The 22673-nt window shown below is 42.9% G+C and overlaps 1 protein-coding gene and 1 long non-coding RNA gene across 3 annotated transcripts; one reads left to right on the top strand and one right to left on the bottom strand.

Moving 5' to 3' along the window:
- Positions 1-519: 519 nt before the first annotated feature.
- Positions 520-21706, bottom strand: AKR1A1 (aldo-keto reductase family 1 member A1). Of its 2 annotated transcripts, XM_064428737.1 has the most exons (9): positions 21595-21706; positions 19267-19362; positions 12865-12984; positions 11064-11215; positions 8754-8949; positions 7962-8161; positions 6858-6930; positions 5832-5918; positions 520-2292 (listed from the first exon to the last, which is right to left on the bottom strand). In XM_064428737.1, the coding sequence occupies exons 2-9, from the start codon at positions 19354-19356 to the stop codon at positions 2227-2229; spliced, it is 984 nt and encodes a 327-aa protein (XP_064284807.1). In that variant the 5' UTR covers positions 19357-19362; positions 21595-21706; the 3' UTR covers positions 520-2226. The 2 variants fall into 2 exon arrangements, with proteins under 2 accessions (XP_064284807.1, XP_064284808.1); XM_064428738.1 differs by lacking the exons at positions 12865-12984; positions 19267-19362; positions 21595-21706 and adding an exon at positions 11642-11665.
- LOC135305252 (uncharacterized) lies at positions 2291-20340 on the top strand. Its single transcript, XR_010366479.1, has 2 exons — positions 2291-6942; positions 17584-20340. It is a non-coding gene; the product is annotated as an uncharacterized LOC135305252 (long non-coding RNA).
- Positions 21707-22673: the final 967 nt, after the last annotated feature.

Raw genomic sequence — 22673 nt, 5'->3', positions numbered from 1 at the left:
CGGGACGCCGGGGGCGCCGCCGCGCGGGGCGCGCTGGGAAGTGTAGTGCCGGAGAGTGAGGCGGGGTCCCGCGGGGCATGCCGGGAGGTGCAGTCCGCTCCCTCATGCCGGCTGCGGGACGCCCTCAGCCGCAGCCTGGGGCTCCGGGGGGCTCTGGCAGCCCGGCTCGGGCTCTGAACAACCCCGGGCTTCTGCCCGGCTAACGCAGGTGCTCGGCTCTCCCCTGCGACACGAACACACGAGCAGGCAGGGCTGACATGGCCGCTGCCCTGTCACAGCACAGCCCAGCACCGAGACCTCCAGGCTCTGCTGTTTCAAGGTAAAAGTTCTCCAGCTTCAGCCCCGCTATGTCCCTCCCTGCAGGAACAGAGCTGGGAAGTGTGGGGTTCACAGAGCTACAGCATTAATGTGCTTTTCTTGGGAATTCTCCCAGCTCAATTAGGTACTCTCGCTCAGAGAAATAACTAGAGAAAGTTAATTGGGGCCTTGATAAGAGGGAGGGAAAAAGTCTCAAAGTCATACAATGAGTACAGAATTTATTTAAACAAGCAAACATGCAAGTGAAACAAGCAAGAAAAGCCACTGTCCTTGGCAGAATTGCAACAAGAACCGTGTTCAAAGTCACCATGTTGAGTGGAATAATTAAAGAAACCAACAAGAATTTAATTTTCCTTAGGAGAAAATGTCCAGTCTACTAAAGAATCCTAAATGAGGTGCAATGGCTTCCTCCACTGAGGCAAATTCATCAGGAATTAGGAAACATTTTACGAAGGAACAGAAGTTCCTGAAATTTTGCCTGCGGTTTACAAGGAGTGATAAATTGGTGTCACTCTTTTTTTTGCAGTTCAGCTGCACACTGTGAGGCCCAGGGCAGGAATTACCTGAGAAGGCTTTACACTCAAAATGAATTCATAGATCTGCTAAAGGCCTATTGCAAATGAGGGTATCCAAATTAAAGCGTCTAATTCCTTAACTTTTGAACTACTTGATATACAAGACTATTTTTCTAATTGCTTGCTACAGGAAAATAGCAATCCAATAGCAATTCTAATTACTGTGGGGAAAAAAATTATTCCTATTTAACAGGTAGAGAGGACCAAAATAAAGTGTTGATGTTTCTAAGGCCACAGAAAGTGTCACCACAGGTAGGTACCAACACCTCATGCCCTTTGTGCTCAGCCAATTCATTAGGAGACACAAAAGAAAACTGTGCTTAGAGCTGGAGTTCCAGCCCAAGGGTGCATCAGCACTCAGCAAATCAGTCCCTGCCAGGGGAACACAGGCATGGCAAGCAGGAAAACAGGCACAAAAGGCAAATGAGTCACCCCGAGTTACCAGCAGGAGACAGGAGCAGCTCTCCTAAGCATCAACCAAAGACATTTTTTGGCAGTAGCCAAAAATGAACCATTAAAACATTGGGAGCTCTGAAAGGTCTTTGGTCTTACTGTACAATTAGGAACTAATTTTGTGACCTTCCAGAACTCAAAATGGACATCTTTGGTAAAGAAACACTGGACAGCTTCATGGGAAAAGCAGGATGTTTTTCTGCAAGACTTGCTGCAAAGTTCTTGTGGCTTTTGTGATAGGATCAGAGCTGCTGTCAGAGCTGAAACCCAGCACTGTGACAAGCAAGACAGGGGATTGCCCTGAAGGCCTGCTCCAGGGTCTGCTTTATTCTGCTCAAATCTACAGGCAAATTAAAAGAAAGAGAAAATTGACAACTCTAGGTCCCACGGCTGATTACTTGGGTTTTAATGGATGGTTTATGGACATAGTGCAATTGGAGCACCTTTCACTTTATTCCCTGCGTAAAAAATTGGTAATAAAAGAGATCAAAGTTGATGGCTGAGCAATTCTTTAGCCTTAAAAAACTTTCACACTTTCACCCTTCTTTTTTTCCCCTCATCATGGTAGCAACTGAAGATTTCAAAACCGTTTCACAGCAGTAACCAAAGTAATTACTCAAAGTAATGCCCTTGTCTGATAACGATGTGTCTGGAACTTGACTTAGACTCCTCACTCTTTATCTAATCTCCAAAAGATCTGATGCCTCCAGCAGCCAGCTTGCAGTCATTGTAATAAATCCACCAACTTTGAAACAGCAGCTACGGGATCTCCAGGCAGGAGGTCGATTAGAAGTAGTACATTGTATGAAAATCGTGGCAACAATTACTTTGTGTGAAGGCAATTACTGGAGCATTACTGTAACACCTTATTTTCCCGCAGTTAATAGGGGTCATTGAAGGGGTAGTGCGGGTGTCCAGCATCTCTGGCTACTAGCTTTCCATCCACCTGTGAAATGAACCAGACAGACTCAAGTCAGAAAGATAAAATCCACTCTTACTCACAGTTTCAAGTGAAACATGATTTAGATTTCTAAAACTTTGTATCCCAAAAGTCTCGGAGTACATTTTTCAGCTTAAACAAGAGCTCTTCCCTCTACTTCCAGGTCCTCTTAGCCTTTCTTGAAAGAAAAGACAGACTTCTGTGGCCTAGAGCAAGAGTCTCTCAAGCTGCAGAGAGCTGAAGAATTAGAGTGAGGATAGTTACAAGCCTTGTGCCGTGTAGGTGTTACTGAGTAAGTGCTGTAACATGCACACTTCAAACACTTTATTGCAGTTGGAGCCTTTGTCCACATTTCCATCCTAGAGAACTGCTGGGCTGCCAACGTTAGAGATGGGTAAGATGAAACACATTGAGAGGCTTGCTCAGGGTCATGTACTGGGCCACTGACAGTGTCACTGAACTCCTTTTAGGAACGTTCCCACAGAAGGCCAACTTGTCCAGCTGTGAAATGGGAGCACTGAAACCAATATTCACAGATAACCAGAGGCTTGGGCTGGCCCCAAACCAGACATGGCCACGCAGAAGTCTCAGTTCCTACATCCCACCTCAAAGCATTCAGATGGACAGCTTGCATTTCTGTGGCACCAAGTCCATTGCAACACCCCAACTTGTGTGGCTGAGATAAAAGCTCATCTGTAACTTTTGGGCAAGTCTGGGTGCAGCACTGGCCCAGAGCACACACCTCCCTCCCCACGTGTCAGGCGAGCACCATCCAGCCAAAACTTAAGTTAAACAACTAATGCCTCAATAAAAGTTATATTAGAGAAATCCTTGGTTTTTATACATAAAAACGTGATGGTAGTGATCACTCAAAATGTTATGGGCACAGAGGAAATCACAGGGACTTCCAAACCAAGTATCCACTAGCAAGTGTCCCATTAGCTTTGAATATAAAACCTGCATTTCAAAGCGACTGGAATTCCTGCAAGGAGCTGTTGAAATGAAAGGAGTCACCTGGGGGCACTGCAGAGCACAGAACGAAGATGTTACTGTGTCCCTTTGACTAACGCTCCGATTAAACCAGACCTGCAATGAGGCTGTGAGCTGATGGCAATCCTTACAACAGGACAGAAGTGTCACAGTCGCTTCAGGTTTCCTCAAGTTCTCTTGAAAGCCAACAGCTTCCTCATGTTCCTAGAATTCATATTCTGCACTCTCCCCTCCAGTTCTGTCCCCCTGCATATCTGTCCACACAGGACAGGCAAGAATTCTTGTTCACAGCAGGCCAAGACAGCAGCTGCCAGAAGCAATGTTTCACATCACTGATTCCAGTCTACTTCAGGAACGTGAGAAAAGAGGGGGATAAAATCAGCAGTGAACACACCTGCAGGTCAACAGTAGCTAACTTTTAAAAAGAGATCATGATGTGCTCACTACATTCCTCCTCTCCTGGCTTGACAGTCATTTACGTTTCACTTGAGTATATTCCTTGGCCAATTATATGTTTCCAAAAGTTTGGATTTCAGATTGGTGCAAGGTAACTTCCAAACTCTATCCAGATAATAAACAGTTAAAAGTATAAAGCAACTTTAATTGTCTACATGCAATGTAATATCCTCCCCTCAAACTTTAAACACACACAGTGAGGAAGAGTGGCACAATTTTAAGAACTTGCTATAGATCAATGAAATAAGGCCAAGAAGAGCTGTCTCATCAATTACAATAGGAGCTCTCTTGTCACTGTCATATCACTCTTTGAAATCCAGACACTAAGATTCATAATGGAGATAGGCATGAAAGGTTAGACAGGAATTTTAATTCACAGTTGATGAAAATTGTTTCCAATAAGCCCAGAAGGGATGGGCAGGAGACAAAAGGTTCCATTAGAGATCTTAGAGCTACAGAGCTGTGATTTAACTCCGCTCATCTGCCTTCTTCCTGTCTCGTTATCTGACACTATGGCAATATCTTTGAAGCCCAGCTGCATCACATGCACCTTTCTCAAGCTGGATGGGCTGCCACTTTGAACTGTATTTCATCTCTCCTTTGTGAACCCCTGTGATCTGATCAGGTCTCCCAGGTAACAAAAGCACATGAATTATCCCTGGATCGTTCAAGCCCAGCTACATTGAAATGTATTTTGCAGTTTCATTAACAAAACAACTTTGTTTGCAGCATGAGTAGCAAAACACTTGAAAGAAACACATTGTCAGCAGCAGGTGTGCTTGTCACTAGCCCGTTCACACAGATCAGCAGCTAAGCTGCTTGTTTGGTGTACAGGCTCCTGATCCATAAACACTGAGACAATTTTGGCTGCAGGGATGTGAGGGTTTATATTTATGCACACGTACAGTTTAAAGGATGGCCTTGAGGCTCATGTAAGCATGACAAACAGTGAAGGCTGTAACACATATCTACCCTTGATATGAGACAATCATTCCCACACATCCACAGCTCCTTCTCTAACGTGGGCTGGTCACTGATACACTCTCAAGTATTTGAAAAACCCACACTGATAAATCCTGGAGAAAAGCTTTCACCAAGGAATTCCTACAGCCAGCAGCCACTACTGAAGGATAATTTACAGGCAAAGCACTGAAAAGGCCAGGCTATGCCTCACAGCTCCCAAATTTGCTGAGATTTGCTGTATCTGTACATGGCAGAGAAGGGATAAATCACTTCAGTTTCATCACAGCAACTTGTTAAAGTTGCCATATCCTGGCCAGTGATGCACCAGGGAATGGCAACAGCTTTCTGTTGTAACCTCAGAAGCAGGACAAGAAGAAATGAGAAACACTATAAGGTCAGGAGATAAGGCACTGACTTGAAATTTTGCAATGAGGGAAAAGGAACAAGTTTAGGTCCTTTAATGCAATAAAGGAAAGACCAAGAGGATTTCAATGCTTACAAGGCAGAGGCTTCTCTAAAAACAAACTGGCATCTGCCAGCACATGAGGTAAGGGTCTGATGCTAAAAGATGCTGCAGCTAATGGATTTGGGAAGAAAAATAGAACAGCCTAATCCAAACTCCTTACACTGGAGAAAGTCATTACAACAGATTCTGAAAAGGGGGACATGCAGCAGAGGGGAGGGGACAAATTCCCTGATGTGACTTCCACCATGGATGTGGAGAAGCAGCAGCATCCTGAGTCTGATCTTCGAGGTTTATGGTACAAAGAGACAGCTGGCACAAGGAGTACTTCTAGAGGAATGCCAGGGAGTTTAGCCTGCTTGGACTTGAGAAGAACAAATCAGCAGGAGTTTGGTGAGATTTGAAGATGGGACTCTGACTTAAAGACCCATGGGAGTCAGTAATGAGAACTCAAGAGAGAGCCAATGTCCAAAACAAGAGGACAAAAGCTTTCAACAAGCTGCCTTTTCTGTACCCAGCTTTTGAAAAATTCTTTCATCTTAGATACCCTAAGAAGATGCAGTGTTCTTATGAGTAAATAGTTCTGATGGGAACTAAAGAAATAAAACTGTAAAAATCCCAAGTGGTGGCCATATGCACATAATGAAAACTATTAGAAAAACAAGAAATTTACCGTAATCATTGGCACAATGTAACGCCAGTTTTTGTTCAGGCTTCCAATGTGGCTCATCTCCTCTTCTGTGAGGCTGAAGTCAAACACCTGAGAACAAAAACCAGAGGCTTTACTCAATAACCATAGGTTGTCATCAGTTTGTTTTATACTAATAAATATGAAATTGCAATGAAACTCACAACAATCACCAAAGCAAAGGGTTAAAGTCTGAGCTGTTCACACAGCTTCCAGCTCTAAGCTTACACTGGTACTGCACAGTGCTCTGCCACTAAGGTAGAAAGCACTGGGACTGTTTCTCACAGTAAGTGCTGCCTATTCAATAAATATTCTGTTTCCATGTAGATCTAAACCTCAAGCAACTGCAGAATTTATTGGAATTTGTTGAGATTTCTAGTAGCACACTACATGACAGATTTTGGATTAATGGGAGTAACAGTTACATGAACAACTCCTTACTTCAAAACAAGTATGTAACCAGGCAATCTTTATGAAAAAAGATCCAAGGAGGTGATTCAGAAACATCCCTCAAGATTATTTAAAGTCAGGGTTTTCAAATAATTTCTGAAGTCTACTTCAGAGCAGAAGTGAACCACACCTACTCCTTCAGCATCACCAGAATGGCAGTTTGCTGGAGAGGTAGTCACCAGCCCTCACTTGCAGGATAGAGCAACTACTACTCATAAATAAGAGTCACTGAGCATAGTTAAAAGACTCCCTATTTCAATAAATTTGTGTCTCAAAAAAACTTAAGTACAGATTTTTCATTTAGACCTCTACAAAGTACATTCTTTACCTTCTGATAACAAGACTGTGCATGTGCACATTGCACACACACACTGAGTTGCTTAAAACACATCCTTTGTTTTCAAAAACCATCTTTACCCTCCCTCCCCAGCGTGTGCATACATCGATGAACAAGTATGAACCAAGTGCCTCAGCTTGCTGCTCTGCAAGTTGTAGGACAGCACAGCAATTACTCACATGAAAAGGGCATTTCTGAAACTCCTCTCCTCCATTTCAGCTTACCTGCAGATTCTGCTGAATGCGAGCAGGAGTGACACTCTTGGGAATGACAACCACTTTACGCTGCACTTGCCATCTGCAAGAGGAGGTGAGAGATTTGTCTGTGCGTGCAATCCAGGGACAATAAGTATTTCTTTTGGTTGAGTAATAATCTCTGGCAGCAGAGATGCCACTTCTGTGAAATAAAAATCTCCACAGGAGTGACACAGCCCTGTGTTGTATTAGGACCTGGTATATCCAAGCTCAAGCAAAACAGTAACAACTGAATCAGAGAGGGGAAAATGTTAATGCCTTGGAACAAGCACCCAGGTTTCAACTGTTTTATGCCAAAAATCCAAGAAATGGTCAGAAAAACATACTTAGGCATTTCAACCAAGTTCTAATCTGACAACCACTCAGAAACTAAATGAAAACCCAGATCCCTGAAGTGCCTGTCTAGTGGCTTGAGCACAAAATCTTGAACACATTCAGCTCTCTGGGTAACATGCTACTGCCCAAGACTGTGGTAGTGACACTGATGGATACAAAACCAGTCAAGAAGAATGAGGATAGAAATCCAATTTTAGTTTACAAGGTGCTGATCACATTCTGGGTATCACTCAGTCACCTTGTTTTCTAATATCCAGTACCTGGCTATATAAAAACAAAACAGCAAACAGTTCTTCAGTGCAAAGGAGGCAAGTATTTTCCTCAGCCCCTCTTCCTGGGAGCCCACCTGAATGCAGCAGCAAGCACTGGAGGCTTCAGGGAACCAGCCAGATGCAAATTCAGTGGGCAGCACTCAGATGTGATAAACTGCTGCCTTAATTGTCCTATTGCTATTTCCCAGCAGAAAAGGTGCTGTCCCAGACATGGCCACAGTCCATGTGAACTATCTCAGACGTGGATCCAGGCCCTGAATGGACCCTTCTGATCTAGCCTACCTGCCCTAAGGCAGGACCAACTCTACCAGTTTGTAAAACAAGCACCAAGTGGGGTTTGCTTTTGACACTCCCTGTGATTTTAACCCCTCCCTGACACACTTTAAGTGGATTCCTTCTAGCTTGTATGTTTTGCTTCACTGAAGGCTGGGTCCCAAACACCACCTCTCTCACAATTATTCTGTACCTGAGGAGGATCTGTGCAGGTGACTTGCTGTATTTTTCAGCAATTTTTTTGACGCCAGGTTCCTCTAGCAGCACAGGCTCATCCGGGTGTTTCCACATGCGATCCGGAGAGCCAAGGGGACTGTAGGCAGTGACCACCAGTCCTCGCTTCTGGCAGTGAGCAATCAGCTCGTTCTGAGCTAGGTAAGGATGGCATTCCACCTGTTAAAATGACCCACAATGAGTGGCTGCAGGACAGATATCACCATACAATGAAACAAACAGGAAGTCAAGCACAAAAGAACCAAACATATCACAGGAGTACATTCCAGATTCCAGAAAACCTTATGAGGATAAGGTTTAAGTTAACCTTAGTAACTCAAGTCACTACCAGGAGAAAGAAGTGTCTGGTAGGCTAAGCTTATGGGAAACAAAGAACAGATCACCTCAGCTTGGTGCTGGATTTTCCCTTGGTACTAAACAGATCATCCAACAAGCAAAGAACTTCTATGCAGTAGGGATTCAAGTTACTCCCTCACAATCTTTCCTTTTTACAGACTAAATTGTTCCTCACATGGGAGATTAACTCTTCCACAGACATGTTCTAAGCAAGTATAAATGCCCACAGAATATGGCCTCCTTTCCAATCTGCCTGGGAAGACAGCCTCTGTGTGCCTGCTCCTGCAGAGCTGGCTATATTCTTCCCTGCAAATAAGAAGCTGCACCTCTTGTGCTAAACACATGACATTGCTTTGCAAATTCTTCACTCTTGTGGACAAACAGGAAAGGTATTTGTCTCCTTTATCCACCTTACCTGGAGCACAGCTGGCTTCACAGTAGCCACACTTAGCACATCATCGATCTGACGGCTGTTGAAGTTTGACAGCCCAATGGCTTTCACAAGACCTTTCTCCACCAGTTTCTCCATGGCCTTCCAGGTTTCCTTGTAATCGATGTAGTCATAACGCATCGTGTTGTCAGGATTCTTTGGGAAGAGATTGTCCCCTCGCCTACAGCATCAAAGGTGAAGTGTAAGTACATGCACCAAATTATTTTAGTTCTTCACTCAAAGAAACCTTCCTCACAGTAGCCTTAAAAGTTTCTACATAGTCTGAAGGACAGAGTACAAACTGAATGAATTGAATGAATCTGTTCAATTCCATTACATGACTTAGCCTATAAGCAGGTGTTACACAAGACAGTTGTTCCTACATGAAGTTGTTACACAGCACTTTGAAGTACCCACCTATACAGCAGTGACTGCACAGAACTGATAAACCACTGTACACACAGCAGCAGCTCTTTGCACACTTTGATCCCCATAAAACAGCTGATTTATGGAGCAGCAAGTCACAGGGCAGCTTGGAGTTGCTACCAAAGGGATCTGGGTTTAAGAGCTATCTAGGAGAAACTGTATTCAAAGAATACTGGCCTTCCCACTCCCTCTGGATTCTGTAGCTGTGTCACTACTCAATACAAGCACAGATTCTCCCAGAAGTCTTAACATATACATGTTCTTTATAGGTTGGTTGTGTTTTCTTCCAATTAGTCATATCAACAACACATTAAAGAAAAAAAACAAAACAAAAAAGCCCCAAACAGACACAAAGTACCCAGCTGTGCACGTGACACCCCTACAGGGGTGAGAACCTGTGGCTGGTCTGTGTGCAGTCCATGCTGGGAAGGTACCAGCAATCCCCCTGGAAGAGCCTTGCTCCATAATCACCACAGGACTCTGCTAGCTCAGCAATGAGACTCTTAAAGTGCTCTAGCTAAGCAGTGAATGGTGTGAGAAATGGCAGTACCTGGGGAAAAGGGGAGATGGTTCTTCATCTCACTGGCAAATCTAGAACCAAAAATTACTCTGAAAGCCTTATGAGCTCCCAAGTCAGAAGAGCAGCTTCATATGTCAAGAGTACTGTATCAAGTGAGAGTAATTTTCAAGACCTAAAGGCACTGTGATTTTCATCTGGAAGTCTGTTTTAATTTTTCTGTAAATAACATTCCTTAGCTTAGCCTCCCAATGCAACAGACATTATAAATAACCATGCATTAAAACAGTTACGTAGAAATAATGGAAAACTGCAGAGTATGCCATTCCCAATAAGAAAAGAAATTAAACTGCTTTATTAGACAGTCAGTTTTGTCAACAGTGTCACAAGATAATATAAATTTAAATATCAATACTATCTAAACATCTAAACGTACATTATTATTTGTCTTATGTGTTATTATCAAAGCCATGTTTGATGGGTTGGTTTTTTTCAAGCAAATGAAAAGCAAACCTGTTGCACAACAGAGGGAATTTTTATCAGCTCTTCCTCCAGACCAGTTCTAGTTAAAAACACTTCCTCATTCTGTTATGCTGAGGAATATATTTATACTTTGAGCATATTTCATCTTATCATTAGTGTATAACATTTGTAAAATTCAGTTCATATGACAAGAAGGAGAAAAACCATTCTCAGATTTGCAGAGCAGAGGCCCCTTAAACTGAAAGGGCTTGAGTGAAGACTCCATGCAAACCTTTGGCAAGGAGATTTATTCCTCCTGCCTTTTTGTTGATTGTAGTTGGGTGGGGAAACAACCACTTCCACATCTACAAGGAAATAGAGTATGGAACTGTGCTTCTCATGGGATTGTAGGATAAGTGCATTTAACACTTAGCTGGAAAGCTTTCTTGTCTCTTACTTCCTCAAATCATGGAATTACTGCAATTTGTGTCATAAGAAGTCAATTCCCTCCCACCTCATACAGATACCACCATGATACTGCATGTGTCTGTCCACTCCAGTACAGTTAATAGCCACAAGTGAAAAGTGTTGTCTTTATGAAGCACTTAATTCCCATTGCACAGATCAGTACAACGAAGGCAAAAGCAGTGCTGGTATTTTTTCAAGGTTACCAGGTAGGCCAATGGCAGAACCAAGAATAACTGCTACACTTCCCCAGTGCCTAGATGAAGACACTAAACTGTTTTCAACTTTAAATACCAAAAAACACCTTGCAGGCAGCATAAACAGGAAGAAACTCACAGCTCAGAAAGAACATCCTCAGGATATAACGAGCCACTTATGTAAAACTGGCGTTTCTGCATTCTGTGCCCTTTGCATCTAGAACTTACTCAAAGGCATGAGGCCAGTGCATGAGGTACAGGTCCAGGTAATCCAGTTTCATATCTCCAAGTGTTTTCCTCAGTGCTGGCTCTACATCTTCAGGGTGGTGCTTGGTATTCCAGAGCTTTGATGTTACAAACAGGTCCTCCCTTTTAATAACCTTCAAGAAAGGAAGGAGAGCATAATATACTGGAGCAAGTTCAGAAAGAGAATTGCAACAATTCCCCAATTAGTTTTAAAACAAAGAGAACAAATGAAGTTTTGTGGTTTATTATGGGGTTTTTTTATTTTTTTTTATATGGAACCTACAAATTAAACATTTCAAAAACATACTGTATGGAGAAGAGCCAGAGAAATACATACAGTGCAAGTTTTAAAGTATATCAAATACTTTAGCAATTAGAAGTTTTGAAAAATAACAAAATTCCTTTCCACATACTCACTCTTCCAAACTTTCCAATTCAAGGGTTAAAGCCATTACTAAGTGTGATGTGGCCAAAAGAAAGATTACTCAGCTTATTCATATGTAAATTTTCAAATTTCCATTTAACAATTCACATATTCCAGGCTCAACCAGCTAACTTACTTTACTCATCACATGCTATAAACCAAGATTGCTTCTTGTAAAAAAAGCGTGGGAAAATAATCAGGAGATTCCCCAAACCTCTGCATTGGAGCTTCTAGGCTGTGGAAGGAACACACTAAGAACTGGTTATCTAGAAAGTATAAAATACAAAAGGGAGATCAAAACTGGGCAAAACAAAGCAGAGAATTCCATCAGAAAGCACGCTTCTCAGTGTCTCATGTCTGACAAACTTCACTCAAATCTGTTTTGGAGAATTTGGAACGATTAATTCCTTAGTTTTTCTCTTCCAACCATTCAATTATTTCTGTGTTTCACACAAGGATGTTGTGTTTAAAAGGAAGATATTTAAAAATTCTTAAAAAAAAAATTTTGATTCAAATTTTAGTTCTAAATTAGCTAGCTAATATGAACTGAACAAAATGCTTCCCATTGTTACCACACCTAGCAGGGAGGAATCCTTGGGGCAAGCTGAAAACAGCCTCTCTCAAACAAATGACAAAGAGATTGCCCTGAAGCCAAGGCAAGCGCAGCAGGAAAGCAAGAACATGAAAACTTCCTTTCCATGGGCTGTGAGCTGTACAGATTATCCTTTTGGCCCCTTCAGGGAATAAATTTAAGGTTCCACCTCAGCTCATACATAGGAATGCCTGCCACATCACATTATACTTAGGCCTCAAACTCTCAGGTGCAGACTCTGGAGTCACGTTTATGAGCCTTTCACGTGAACTGTTTAAAAAAAAAATTAAAATTCACCACATTTACTCACTTATACTTTTTCTATAACCAAAAACCTACAGTTGATATTTTATCAATAACCAAAAAACTAAATTTGCTGTGGCTATTCCCATTGCATGCTAGAGTGGAAGGTCAGGATAACTTTTCATATAAATCATGACAAATATTTTACGTTATAACTACTGATTCTGAGAACCCCAAAATATCCAAACTGGGATACTTTGTTAGGGGAAAAGGAGCAGGAAAAGGAAAAAACCACCACCACCACAGGCATTTTCTGTAGCTTCCATCCAAATATCCCTGACAATGTTTCATCCCCATGCCAGCCAGGAGGGTTCTAAGAGCAGAGAAAGGCCTCCTTCATGCCTTCTCCTGACAAACAGCCAACAGCTGGGGTAGAGCAGCAGGAAAAGCCACAGCTGTTAACCTCACAGGGGACAGCTGTGCGGGCTGGCACAGCACACCGCGAGCAGTTCCTGTGCCGTTACCTTGCTGGGCCCCACGCACTCCTGGAAGGCCTCCCCGATCTCGGCTTCGTTGCTGTAGGCGGCTGCGCAGTCGATGTGGCGATAGCCCACGCTGAGGGCGTGCTTCACTGCCTCCTTCACCTGCAACCATAAACACACTGGAAAGGGATGTGCCTCTGGGGAAAAGTTCAAAAACGCTACTTGACTTGGTGAGGAACACCCCCCAAAAAACCACAGACCTGTATAAGGTCATGAGATTCAAACACGAGGATCTGGAGTCTCTGCTCTTCCCAGTTAAGGACTGTGCCACAAACTGCTGGCAGATACTCCAAGAGGAACAAGAAAATGGATCGTGCACACAGGGCCAGCATGCAAGAATGCACCAAGTAAACAAATCCCTACTTTTCACCACAGTTGTTACACTTTTCTTAAATATAAAATAACCTATAAGAAGCAGTTCTCAAATAAGTCATGGCTTAGGAAGACATTTTCTGCCCAAAGTGACAAATCAACATCAGTCAAACCTGGAATATATTTCCTCTTGCCCAGTAAAGAAAGAGCCTGGCTTCTAACTCTAGAATCACCACAGCCTGGGTTTGGTTCAACCACTCACAATTACCAAGACAATGCTCTTTTATGGAACACTTTTCTTTCTTGTCTCATAATTGCACAACAGCAAAAGTCATGCTGATACTCCTGATGATGCTCACAACTTTACATTCTGCTTTCAACATTGCTGACAATGAAGGTGTTGCCAACAGCAACACAACTCTTGCTTCACATTGTCACACAAAAGCCAGAATGGTTTTTGGAAACCAAGGCACTTTACTTCAAACCTGTATCTGCTTTTGAAAGCTCTAATGCAGCACAAGCACCAAATGTGGTCTTCACATGTGGGCCTCAGATATGAAGCAAGTCTAGAAACCACAAGGAAACACAGAATGGCATCTTTGTGAGGACTCCTAAGGAACTTTTTTCAAAAGACTTTCTATAAATGATTGCGCAAGAATGAAGAATTACTACAGTTACCAGTGTAATCATTATCTCCCATTAGGCTGATGACCATTTAGTAAAATCTATTTCATTAAACTTCCAGTGGACAGTTAGCACACATTCTCTCTTACATCTGTCCTTCTGAAGTACTACAGAAAGAATAATGCACCCCATCTGTACAGGGATTTCTATACACTGCACCTCACTAACTTGTCTCTCAAGACTGTGGGAGACTGTAAATTACTCTGGGTATAAGGCTTGATGCAATAGGGCCATAAATGTTAAGTGAGATCACACCCCTCTTGTCATGAGATTAAAAAATATGTCCACAAAGGCTAGAGGGCTACTTTGATCAACAACTCAAAGTAACTGTAAATTTGAAAATGTTGTTACTTTTCATATAAATTAAAAACTTAAAGTACCAGCATTTTCAAATTTAAAGCTGACAAAATTAGTAATACCAAGCAAAGGCATTTACAGTCCTGCTTTCAGATGCTACAAAAAGGCAATGGAGAATCAAATGGGAGATCTCTCTCCTGCTGGTGGATTTGATTTGTTTTTCTTGTCAAGAAGTGCAGTAAAAGCAGACACAGGATATTCTGACTACATTCCTTGGCATTTTGAGAGGAAAACTGGAGTGTAGCACAGTTTCCCTTAGCCAGGATGACAAAGCACTTCTATTACAGCAGTGAACCCTTCCTTTCTCTAGCAGGAACAGTCCCTGTTTCACCTGACAAAGACATTCCTCAGGTCACCACAAAATCAAGGGCAGAGTAATTCTGAAATCACTTGAGACATAGTAAGGGCATTTAAGACTCAGTATCTATCCTCCAAAAAGATGAGATTTGTGGAGAGGGACAGAAAACCAGCCATGTTCTGTGTCTGGAACCCCCTATTTCTGTATCAGATTAATACTCTTTTTAATCAAACAGGCACAAAGTTTACCATAAATGAAAGTAGGCACCACTCACAGAAAAACAGAGATAAAGCACTCCAAACATGTCTCTGCAAAGAGTTCAACAAGAGGCTGTATTTTTTTGTCAGCATGTTTTGAGAAATTTATGGCACTGAAGAACTGGGACTGATAATTTAAATAAGGTTTGGAGCTGACAAAAATAATCTGTATTTGGGTAAGCTATTCCAGCCTACTAAAACATTTCAGTGTGAACTGAGAGCTCCTGTTCCACGCAAAAGGCAAACAATCGAGAGGAAACATGCAAAAAAAAAAAAAAAAAAAAAAAAAAAAAGGCATTTTTGGAGGGGAAAATAATAAATACAGATGTACGTTTTTAAAAAAGTACTTTTTTAACAAGAAGTTCTGTATTTTTGAGATTAACTTCAGAGAGGTATATCCATTTCATGGTAGGGGATAGAGAACAAAAACACCACAGAGGCAGTTGAAGATTCATATGCCTGCTGGTATTTGCTGTTGTGAAGTAAAAATAGCCAAAGGATCCTTCAAACTTTCCATATATTCTTCAGTTTAGCCTGTCAATACTGCTATGAAAGGAGCAATTAGTGAGTTTACTTTGCATTAGACAAATTGAGTCACACAGCTCATGTGTGACTCACCAATCCATCCCCACAGAACTAAAAAGTTAGGTCTTACTAAAAGTACATCTGAATGGACCTTTAGACATCTTCCAGTCCAGTCTACCCTCAAGCTGGGCAGAGTAAATCCAGACCACTCCTACACACATTTGTCATAGCCCTTCTTGTGACAGGCAGTCTATTCCAATGCTTTGAAATCTTTCTGCTCAGTCTTTTAGATGACTCACAAAGATGGCCCTGATGCCACATCCCATTCCTCCCAGAGATGAAATTCACAACTTGCCCTTTGTGAGGGCTTTTCCCACATTTGCAAAGTGCACAGTTCCTCTCACATCTCTCTTGACCACATAACTGCAGGTGCTTCTCCCTTTCATCACAACTCACCCTTCCCAAACCTTGCATCGCTGTTGCTGCTGTCTCATCAGCTGTTTCATGCCTTTCTCCAAATGACTGGCCCCAAAACACACAGCTTTTGCAGTTGGATCCTCATTCTCCTTCACTTTATAGCAAAGTCCAAGGAACTACATCCCATTTAAACATCCCAGTAAGGGACTTGGCCTTGCCACCCTCTTTTGAAGATGGATGAACACAATATCAGTGGCAGATTCAGAAACAATCTGTAAGTCCCCATTAATTATAATATTCATTACCAGATTTCCAATTCTTCAATTTGCCTCTCACAAGGTTAAACAACTAACAAGCCATCTTTATACTTCCAGGCAACACACGGTTCAAGTGACCCAGGAGCCTCTTGTGCACAGCCTCAAGCCATTATGAAGTGATTTCCACTCTTCAGAGCTCAATACTACTGGGAAAGGAAAGGCTCTGACCAGCCACCCCTGCTTCCTGTAAAGCTGACACATTTTAGCAGTTCTTTGGCTGAGAGGAAGTAGGGAAAAACCAAATAATCAGTGCACGTGATGTTCAGATGCACTGTGACCAGAACCCAAGTGTTGCTATATCTCAGTTTCTAAATATTGCACTAAAATTGGCTGAAAAAGAACTCACACCATGAGATAAATAATGTCAATTTAAAAGGTGGTGTTCTCTAAAATAAAGGGGTTTGCTTCTTATCCTTCAAATGTTGAATATAAATCCCTTCCTTAACAAGAGTGGGGGTTTTTTTTGTGCCCGTAACCAGGATTCTCTGTATTGCCTAACAAACTTCAAGAACTAACCATTCTCCCCCGAAGCTGCAATCCTGTCACAAGACACCCTGTCTGACTGGTTTTCTGAGGTGCACTTCTTCTCAGCTTTTCCAAGGTTTCACACAGAAACACAAGCCCTGTGTCTCCCTGTCCCACAGAACCAGCCTCTGCCACTCAGGTTAGGCTGCTCATCAGGTGGGGATCAATCCTCCAGGTTGAAAGCATGGCTCACTTGAGAGAAGAGAACAAAGCATTAAAGGATTACAGCTAATCCAGCTGCAATATCAAAAAGCCACTGTACTGATATTCTTGATACTCCTGTCTGAATGGATTTCTCTTTGAACTGATTCATGATGCCAGTTAATAAACTTCTGTACTGTGCTCCCTTCCATTCAACAGCCCTCCATCATATTCCTATGGAAACATGCAAAACAAATTTCTCTTCTAGCATTTGATCATGTTAAACACAAAACATCCTATTATTTTATATGGTGCCAATCCTATAAAATCCTTTCAACATGGAATTAGATTCAATTATTTTCCCCCTACTAATATCTAGGAAACTGGGACTGCAATGACACCTTTGTACTGGACTTCTAAGATCTGTCTACAAGGTCAAGGCTTGTTTACAGTCAGGAACAGTAACTGCAGTAATAAAGAAATTACTCAAGCCTGGCAAGGGAAAGAATTACAATCTGCAAAATATTTACCTGAAATCATTTAAAAGCCATTCATTTCACACTTGCTTCTAATGTAGCCCTTGAGCAAAAGAGCTGCTGATAAATAGCCTCTACTTGAGAAACAGCTAAACCAAATTTAATCAATGCTAATTCTTCTGCTTCTCTGGGTTTTTGGCCCCTAATCTTTAATTCATAATAGCAGTTATTATCCCTGAACTACATCATGTCTTTTTGAGGGTAAATCATCTGGACACTGCCAAATTGCTGCTATGCCCCTGAATTTTCAAAAGTGGTAAGCAGAAACTCATTTATTCCATAGGAATAGCAGCAACTTCTGTAACTCTGGCCCTTTTCACTGCACTTCCTAGATTTTGCCTTCAGTACATTCTACAAGGAAGTCTTTGAAGATAGCAGATATTCCAAAGAAGTGACTCCCAATGACTTCCAAGGAAACCCAGAGAAGATAAGTGGATCCTGTGTGTGGTTCAGCTGCCAGCAGCACTGCTGATTATGGCAAAATCCGACTGAATCAGGTTTAAATTATGCACTAACAGGATCTGTCCTGGTTCCTTTCTAAGGCCACACATTTCTCAGAACAATTAGTTCACAGAATAAACAACACATTCACATTTTGTTTGTTTAGTTTCAGATATTTGCTTTAGACAAAGCATATTTAACTGTTTTGAGTGGACAGAAATTCATCCATTAAGTTTGTGCATGTTAACAAACTTAATTCAGCTGTCATTTGATGTTTTAAGTGGCAAAGCTGCACATTCACCATTTTCCTCATTTAAGAGGTTGACTGAGCTCTCACACCAACTCAGCTTCCACATTAGTACAACTTCTATTCCCAACAGATCCACTGTCCTGACAGTTGTTTGGACAGGAAAACCCACAGTAAAATGGCTCTGAATAGATTTAATTTTCTTAGCTTGTTTCCCACCTTTTCCTCTAGCTGGCATGAGAGAATTGCATGTCCTGAGAAAAGTTTTAACTTTCCCTCTCAGTCATGAGAACAATTCATCCAAGATACTCCCAACAACATCATAAAGCTCACCCAGGAGTAGCAGTGAGACATCCATTTACTGCACAGTGATGTGCATAACCCAGAGGAGCTGTGGATGCCCCATCCCTGGAAATGTTCGAGGCCAGGGTGGATTGACCTCTGAGCAGCCTGGTCTAGTGGAAGGGTCTCCCTGCCCACAGCAAGGAATTGGAACTAAATGGCCTTTAAAGTCTTTTCCAACCCAAACTGTTCTGTGATTCCACAATTCTTTGAATGCCATTTAGGAATTCCACCAAGCACTGGACATTACCTTTCACAGGAAGTACATACAATTTCTTCCCCAAAAAAATTGTATTTTTTAACTAAATGAAAGAGATACTAAAAGACAGACAAAGGGGAGAAGCATTACAATAGCAGGCACACCATGGAGCACACAAACATTCCCACAGGCTGTTTGTAGTAACAAGAGAATTGTTTCCAAGTGTGATGTTTGCCAATTCCCTGCATTCAGAAGCAGAGTGAATGTCTACTGATACATGAGTCTTCTTATTCTGAAAGCAGGCTGACCCAAGCAAGTTCTTTGTTTTCCTGCTAACCATTGGCTGGCTGCTGGAACAGGACTTATTACAAGAACAACTTGAGCTTCTGCCTCCCAAAATAATGCTTTCTGCCGAGTCATCAGCCTAAGCCAGAGGGGTGTCTGCTCAGACTGGCAGCCTGAGGACTTGCCAGTGGAAGAGTGCAGCACCATGTTATAGAAACACCATCCACTGATCTTCTTCTGGGTTTATGTCCCAGAGCTCCACTGCCCAAGGCCAGGGCTAACAAGGCTGAAGGGATCTTCCTTTCTGGAAGGATCTGCTGTCTTTGTGCCTTAGGCCCTAGTCAGGAAAATACACACATACATGCATTCAACTTCAATGAACTCAAGACTAGAATACCTCAAGCAAAGAAAAGATCCAGGCCTCAGATCTGGGACCTTCAAAAAAAGTGCACAAACACACACACTAGTTGAGAGCACAATATCCTATTGTTCCTTGCTTACTTGGCCACGGTCACTTTTCCAAGTTCCCAGTCCTACGAGAGGCATCTTCTGCCCAGTGTGGAGTGTAACGAAGTCGCACGTTGCAGGCATTTTTGCCTAAAGAATAAAAAGAACAAAGAGTTTTGCAGCAATTCTTTAAGCTGCAACCTTTTCTGCTCACAATGGCAGTTTTTTCATCAACGAAGGAAGGGTTTACAGCTTGTCCCAACATCCTCACAATCTATGTTTCTGCTCAAACTGTTAAAAAGGAAACTGCATTCAGGATAAGCTCCAAAGTTGGCTAGCTGATTTCAGTTACTTCCCATGCTCTGTTGCATCCAAAATCTTGAATATTATTTGTTTAAAAACAAAAAGCAACAAAAATAACCAAGAGTGGAAGAATGCAATGTTAGTTACATCTGACTATGTAGGAGGAATGGATGTTTTCAGAGTTCAGCATCCACATACCATACTATCCCAAAATAGGTCTGCCTTCTCAGTGTTGTCATTTTCCTCACATAATTAGGTCCCAGCTGATGGATGTGTTGACACAGAGTTTATGTTTTCAATTTCTTGCTTAGCTTCTCAAGCCATACTTTTGCAGATTTAATAGCAGACACCAGATAGCACACTTGTTTCTCAGAGAGACATACAAGAGCAGCTGGAGTGAGACCTGAAGGCCATTGTACACCAAGGAGCTGGGGATCCCTCTAACAGTTAACCTGAGTAGGTCCAAGCTCATCTTGTGCTGCACTTCATGCCCAGCCTGGTGCTGTGGGATGCACAAGCTGCAGGATAAGCTCAGCAGCAACCTGTAACAGGAGTCTGCAGGTAGCTCACTCTTTGTACCTGCAATTATGCTACCTATTCGTCCTGGCCTTTGTCTAAAACTGCAGGAAGTTCTTCTGCAAGCATCCTTTCTGTCTGACAGCAGAAGTGATGAATAAAGGTCTTTTCTTGTAAAAGAATCCCCAGCAGTTCAAATGACCAAAACAGGGTAACCCCTGCTATAGGCAGGGTCTGCACACTGTGCTGTGTGAGATCTGCTCAATGCTGCACAAGCTGGGGCTCCCAGCACCTGAAGGGATGCACAATCATCAACACTCTGCTCTTTCTTTAAAGGGTTAGCCCTAAAAAACATCATTTGAGATGATACCTCAGAGTCTGAGTGCCTTTTTTGTCAGGATTGCAATGGGCCAGCACCTCCTGGTGCAAGACAATCATTACACTGAACTAATAGCCCTGGATTTGCACTGAGCTAAGTCCAGCAATTGGTGCTGAAGACAATCACTGGTTAACCAAACTGCAGGCATACATCTGTTTTATTGGGGTAGGAGGTCAGAGAAGAGAGGGTGATGGTGCCAACAGTGTTTTCTTCTACTCTGAGCTTGCACAGCCATTTTGTAGCCAGCTACATGCAGGTGGGTGCTGTTTACCTGAATTTAGTTGCCTAAATAAAGACCTCTTCTTGCATCAAGCAACACAACTAAAAATGTAAGGCTTTTTGATTCACTTTGGCCTGCAATGCAAATAAGATACCAACTGTATACTTTACACAACCATGTTATGCAATCATCTTAAAGGTAAGAGTTCAGCCCAGAAGACAAGGTACACGTTTAATCGATAACTAGCATCAGCACATTTTTAAGAACCATGTTGCTTCATGTAGCATTGGACATTAACACTGCAGAGAGATTTGAACTGTAGCATCTGGAAAAATGGAACATATCAGAATAGCAGACACTGGAAAAAAATATGTTAATTAATACTTTCCACTCAGATTATTCCCTAAAATAGGGGATTTAGGAGAATCATCCTTACAATGCTATTCAGTTCATTAAAAAGCTGAAAGCCTCTTCTTAGAAGGGCAGAGATAAAAACAAACATAAAAGCAAACCAATTCTGGACAAGTAAAATATGGTTATGGCTTAGCATCACCAACCTACTGCTACATTCACATAAAGGGATTAAAGCTCAGAGTAATTCAAGGACAGCGTAAGGCTGGGATGATGTATCAACAACCACAGTAATGCAAACTACCCCGGTTCATCAACCCACAGCTACAGCTCATTTTTAACCTAAAGCAACAGAGTCTTTCGGCAGTAAAGGAGCCATAGCTATGCATGCCATTAATATGTATAGATATGCAAATAGGTACATATTAGCAATACTTAAGTCGCTGTCACCGAGCAGCTTCAGGAATAACCCTCCCCATTTTAGCTCACCCAGAGGGACCCAGTGTGCCCCCCTGCCCCTTATCGGGGCGGCGCAGGGCGGGCCCGCCCGGCTCGGGGGGCGGTGCAGGGCTGATAAGGTGTCCCCGCAGCCCCGCAGCGTTCCCGCACTCACCGCCGCTACCGCCGCCGCTATTCAGCCTGGGCTCCGGCTGCTGCTCCCGCTGCTGCCGCCCGGCCCTTCCGCTTCCGCCGGGAGCGGGCCGCGGGCTGGGGCAGCGCGGGTGCCGCACGGGTTCAAATGTGAAAGTCCAACAGTGGGGCTTTAGCGGGGCTGAGCCGCCCTCACGGCTCTGCCCCCGCTGGGGCTCCCCGGCACCGACCCGCTCCCCGTGACTGATCCGGCCCCGGCACCGACCCACTCCTGTTTCTCATCGGGTTTGTCCCGCTGATCGTCCGTGCCCCCCCGGCCCGGTTCCCGTCGGGAAGCTCAGGCAGCCCAGCCTCCATGCTCCCACCGATAAATTTATCCCGGAGTGATAAATGCCATGGGCTGCACCACACGGGGGGAAGTGACAAAAGATGACCCCGGCCCATAAATTCAACAAGAAGCGTCTGCATCTCCCCGACTGCTGTTTATCACGGCCTTTTGAAGCCATTTCTACTTGTAGCAAGACCAAATATCCCCAGTTTTATTTGCAGGCCTAAATAACAGGAATCCAGGGAAAGTGAAAGACCGATTGCACTCGTTCTGCTTCAGCTTTTGGGCTCTAAGGTCTACAGAGAAGTTGCACTTTCCGAGAAGGCTGGGGCTCCTCTCCGTGCAGATGGCCAGGAATGCATTTCCTTGTTTGCTCGGGACTGCAGTGGGATTAAAGCTGGTTCAGCTGCTTTCCCTGCTGGGCAGGGACAGCCCCGCTACTGCTGAGGCAAAGCCTTCCGCTGGAGCAGACTTTGGCCTGTAACCGAGAACCAACTGTGCACCCCATCTTAAACACAACTAAAACCAGATAATCCGTTTTGACTTTTACTCCAGGATTCCATCTTTAGAAACAATTTATAAACATTCAGAACTTAGAGTAAGATTAGATCAGACACAAGGCAATTGATACCTCTGGTGGGGCTTTGAAGAGTCTGTTACTTATTTCCAGAAAGATAAATCTGCTGCAGATTCTGTCTTTGCTGTTCTGACTTGAACTGCTCAGGAGGCTTAAAGGCACAAAGGTCAATTAATCTCTTGGGCATGCATGTGAC

The sequence above is a fragment of the Passer domesticus genome, chromosome 7, assembly GCF_036417665.1.
Source record: "Passer domesticus isolate bPasDom1 chromosome 7, bPasDom1.hap1, whole genome shotgun sequence".
Lineage (NCBI taxonomy): Eukaryota > Metazoa > Chordata > Aves > Passeriformes > Passeridae > Passer > Passer domesticus.
This window is presented reverse-complemented; position numbering and strand designations above follow the sequence as displayed.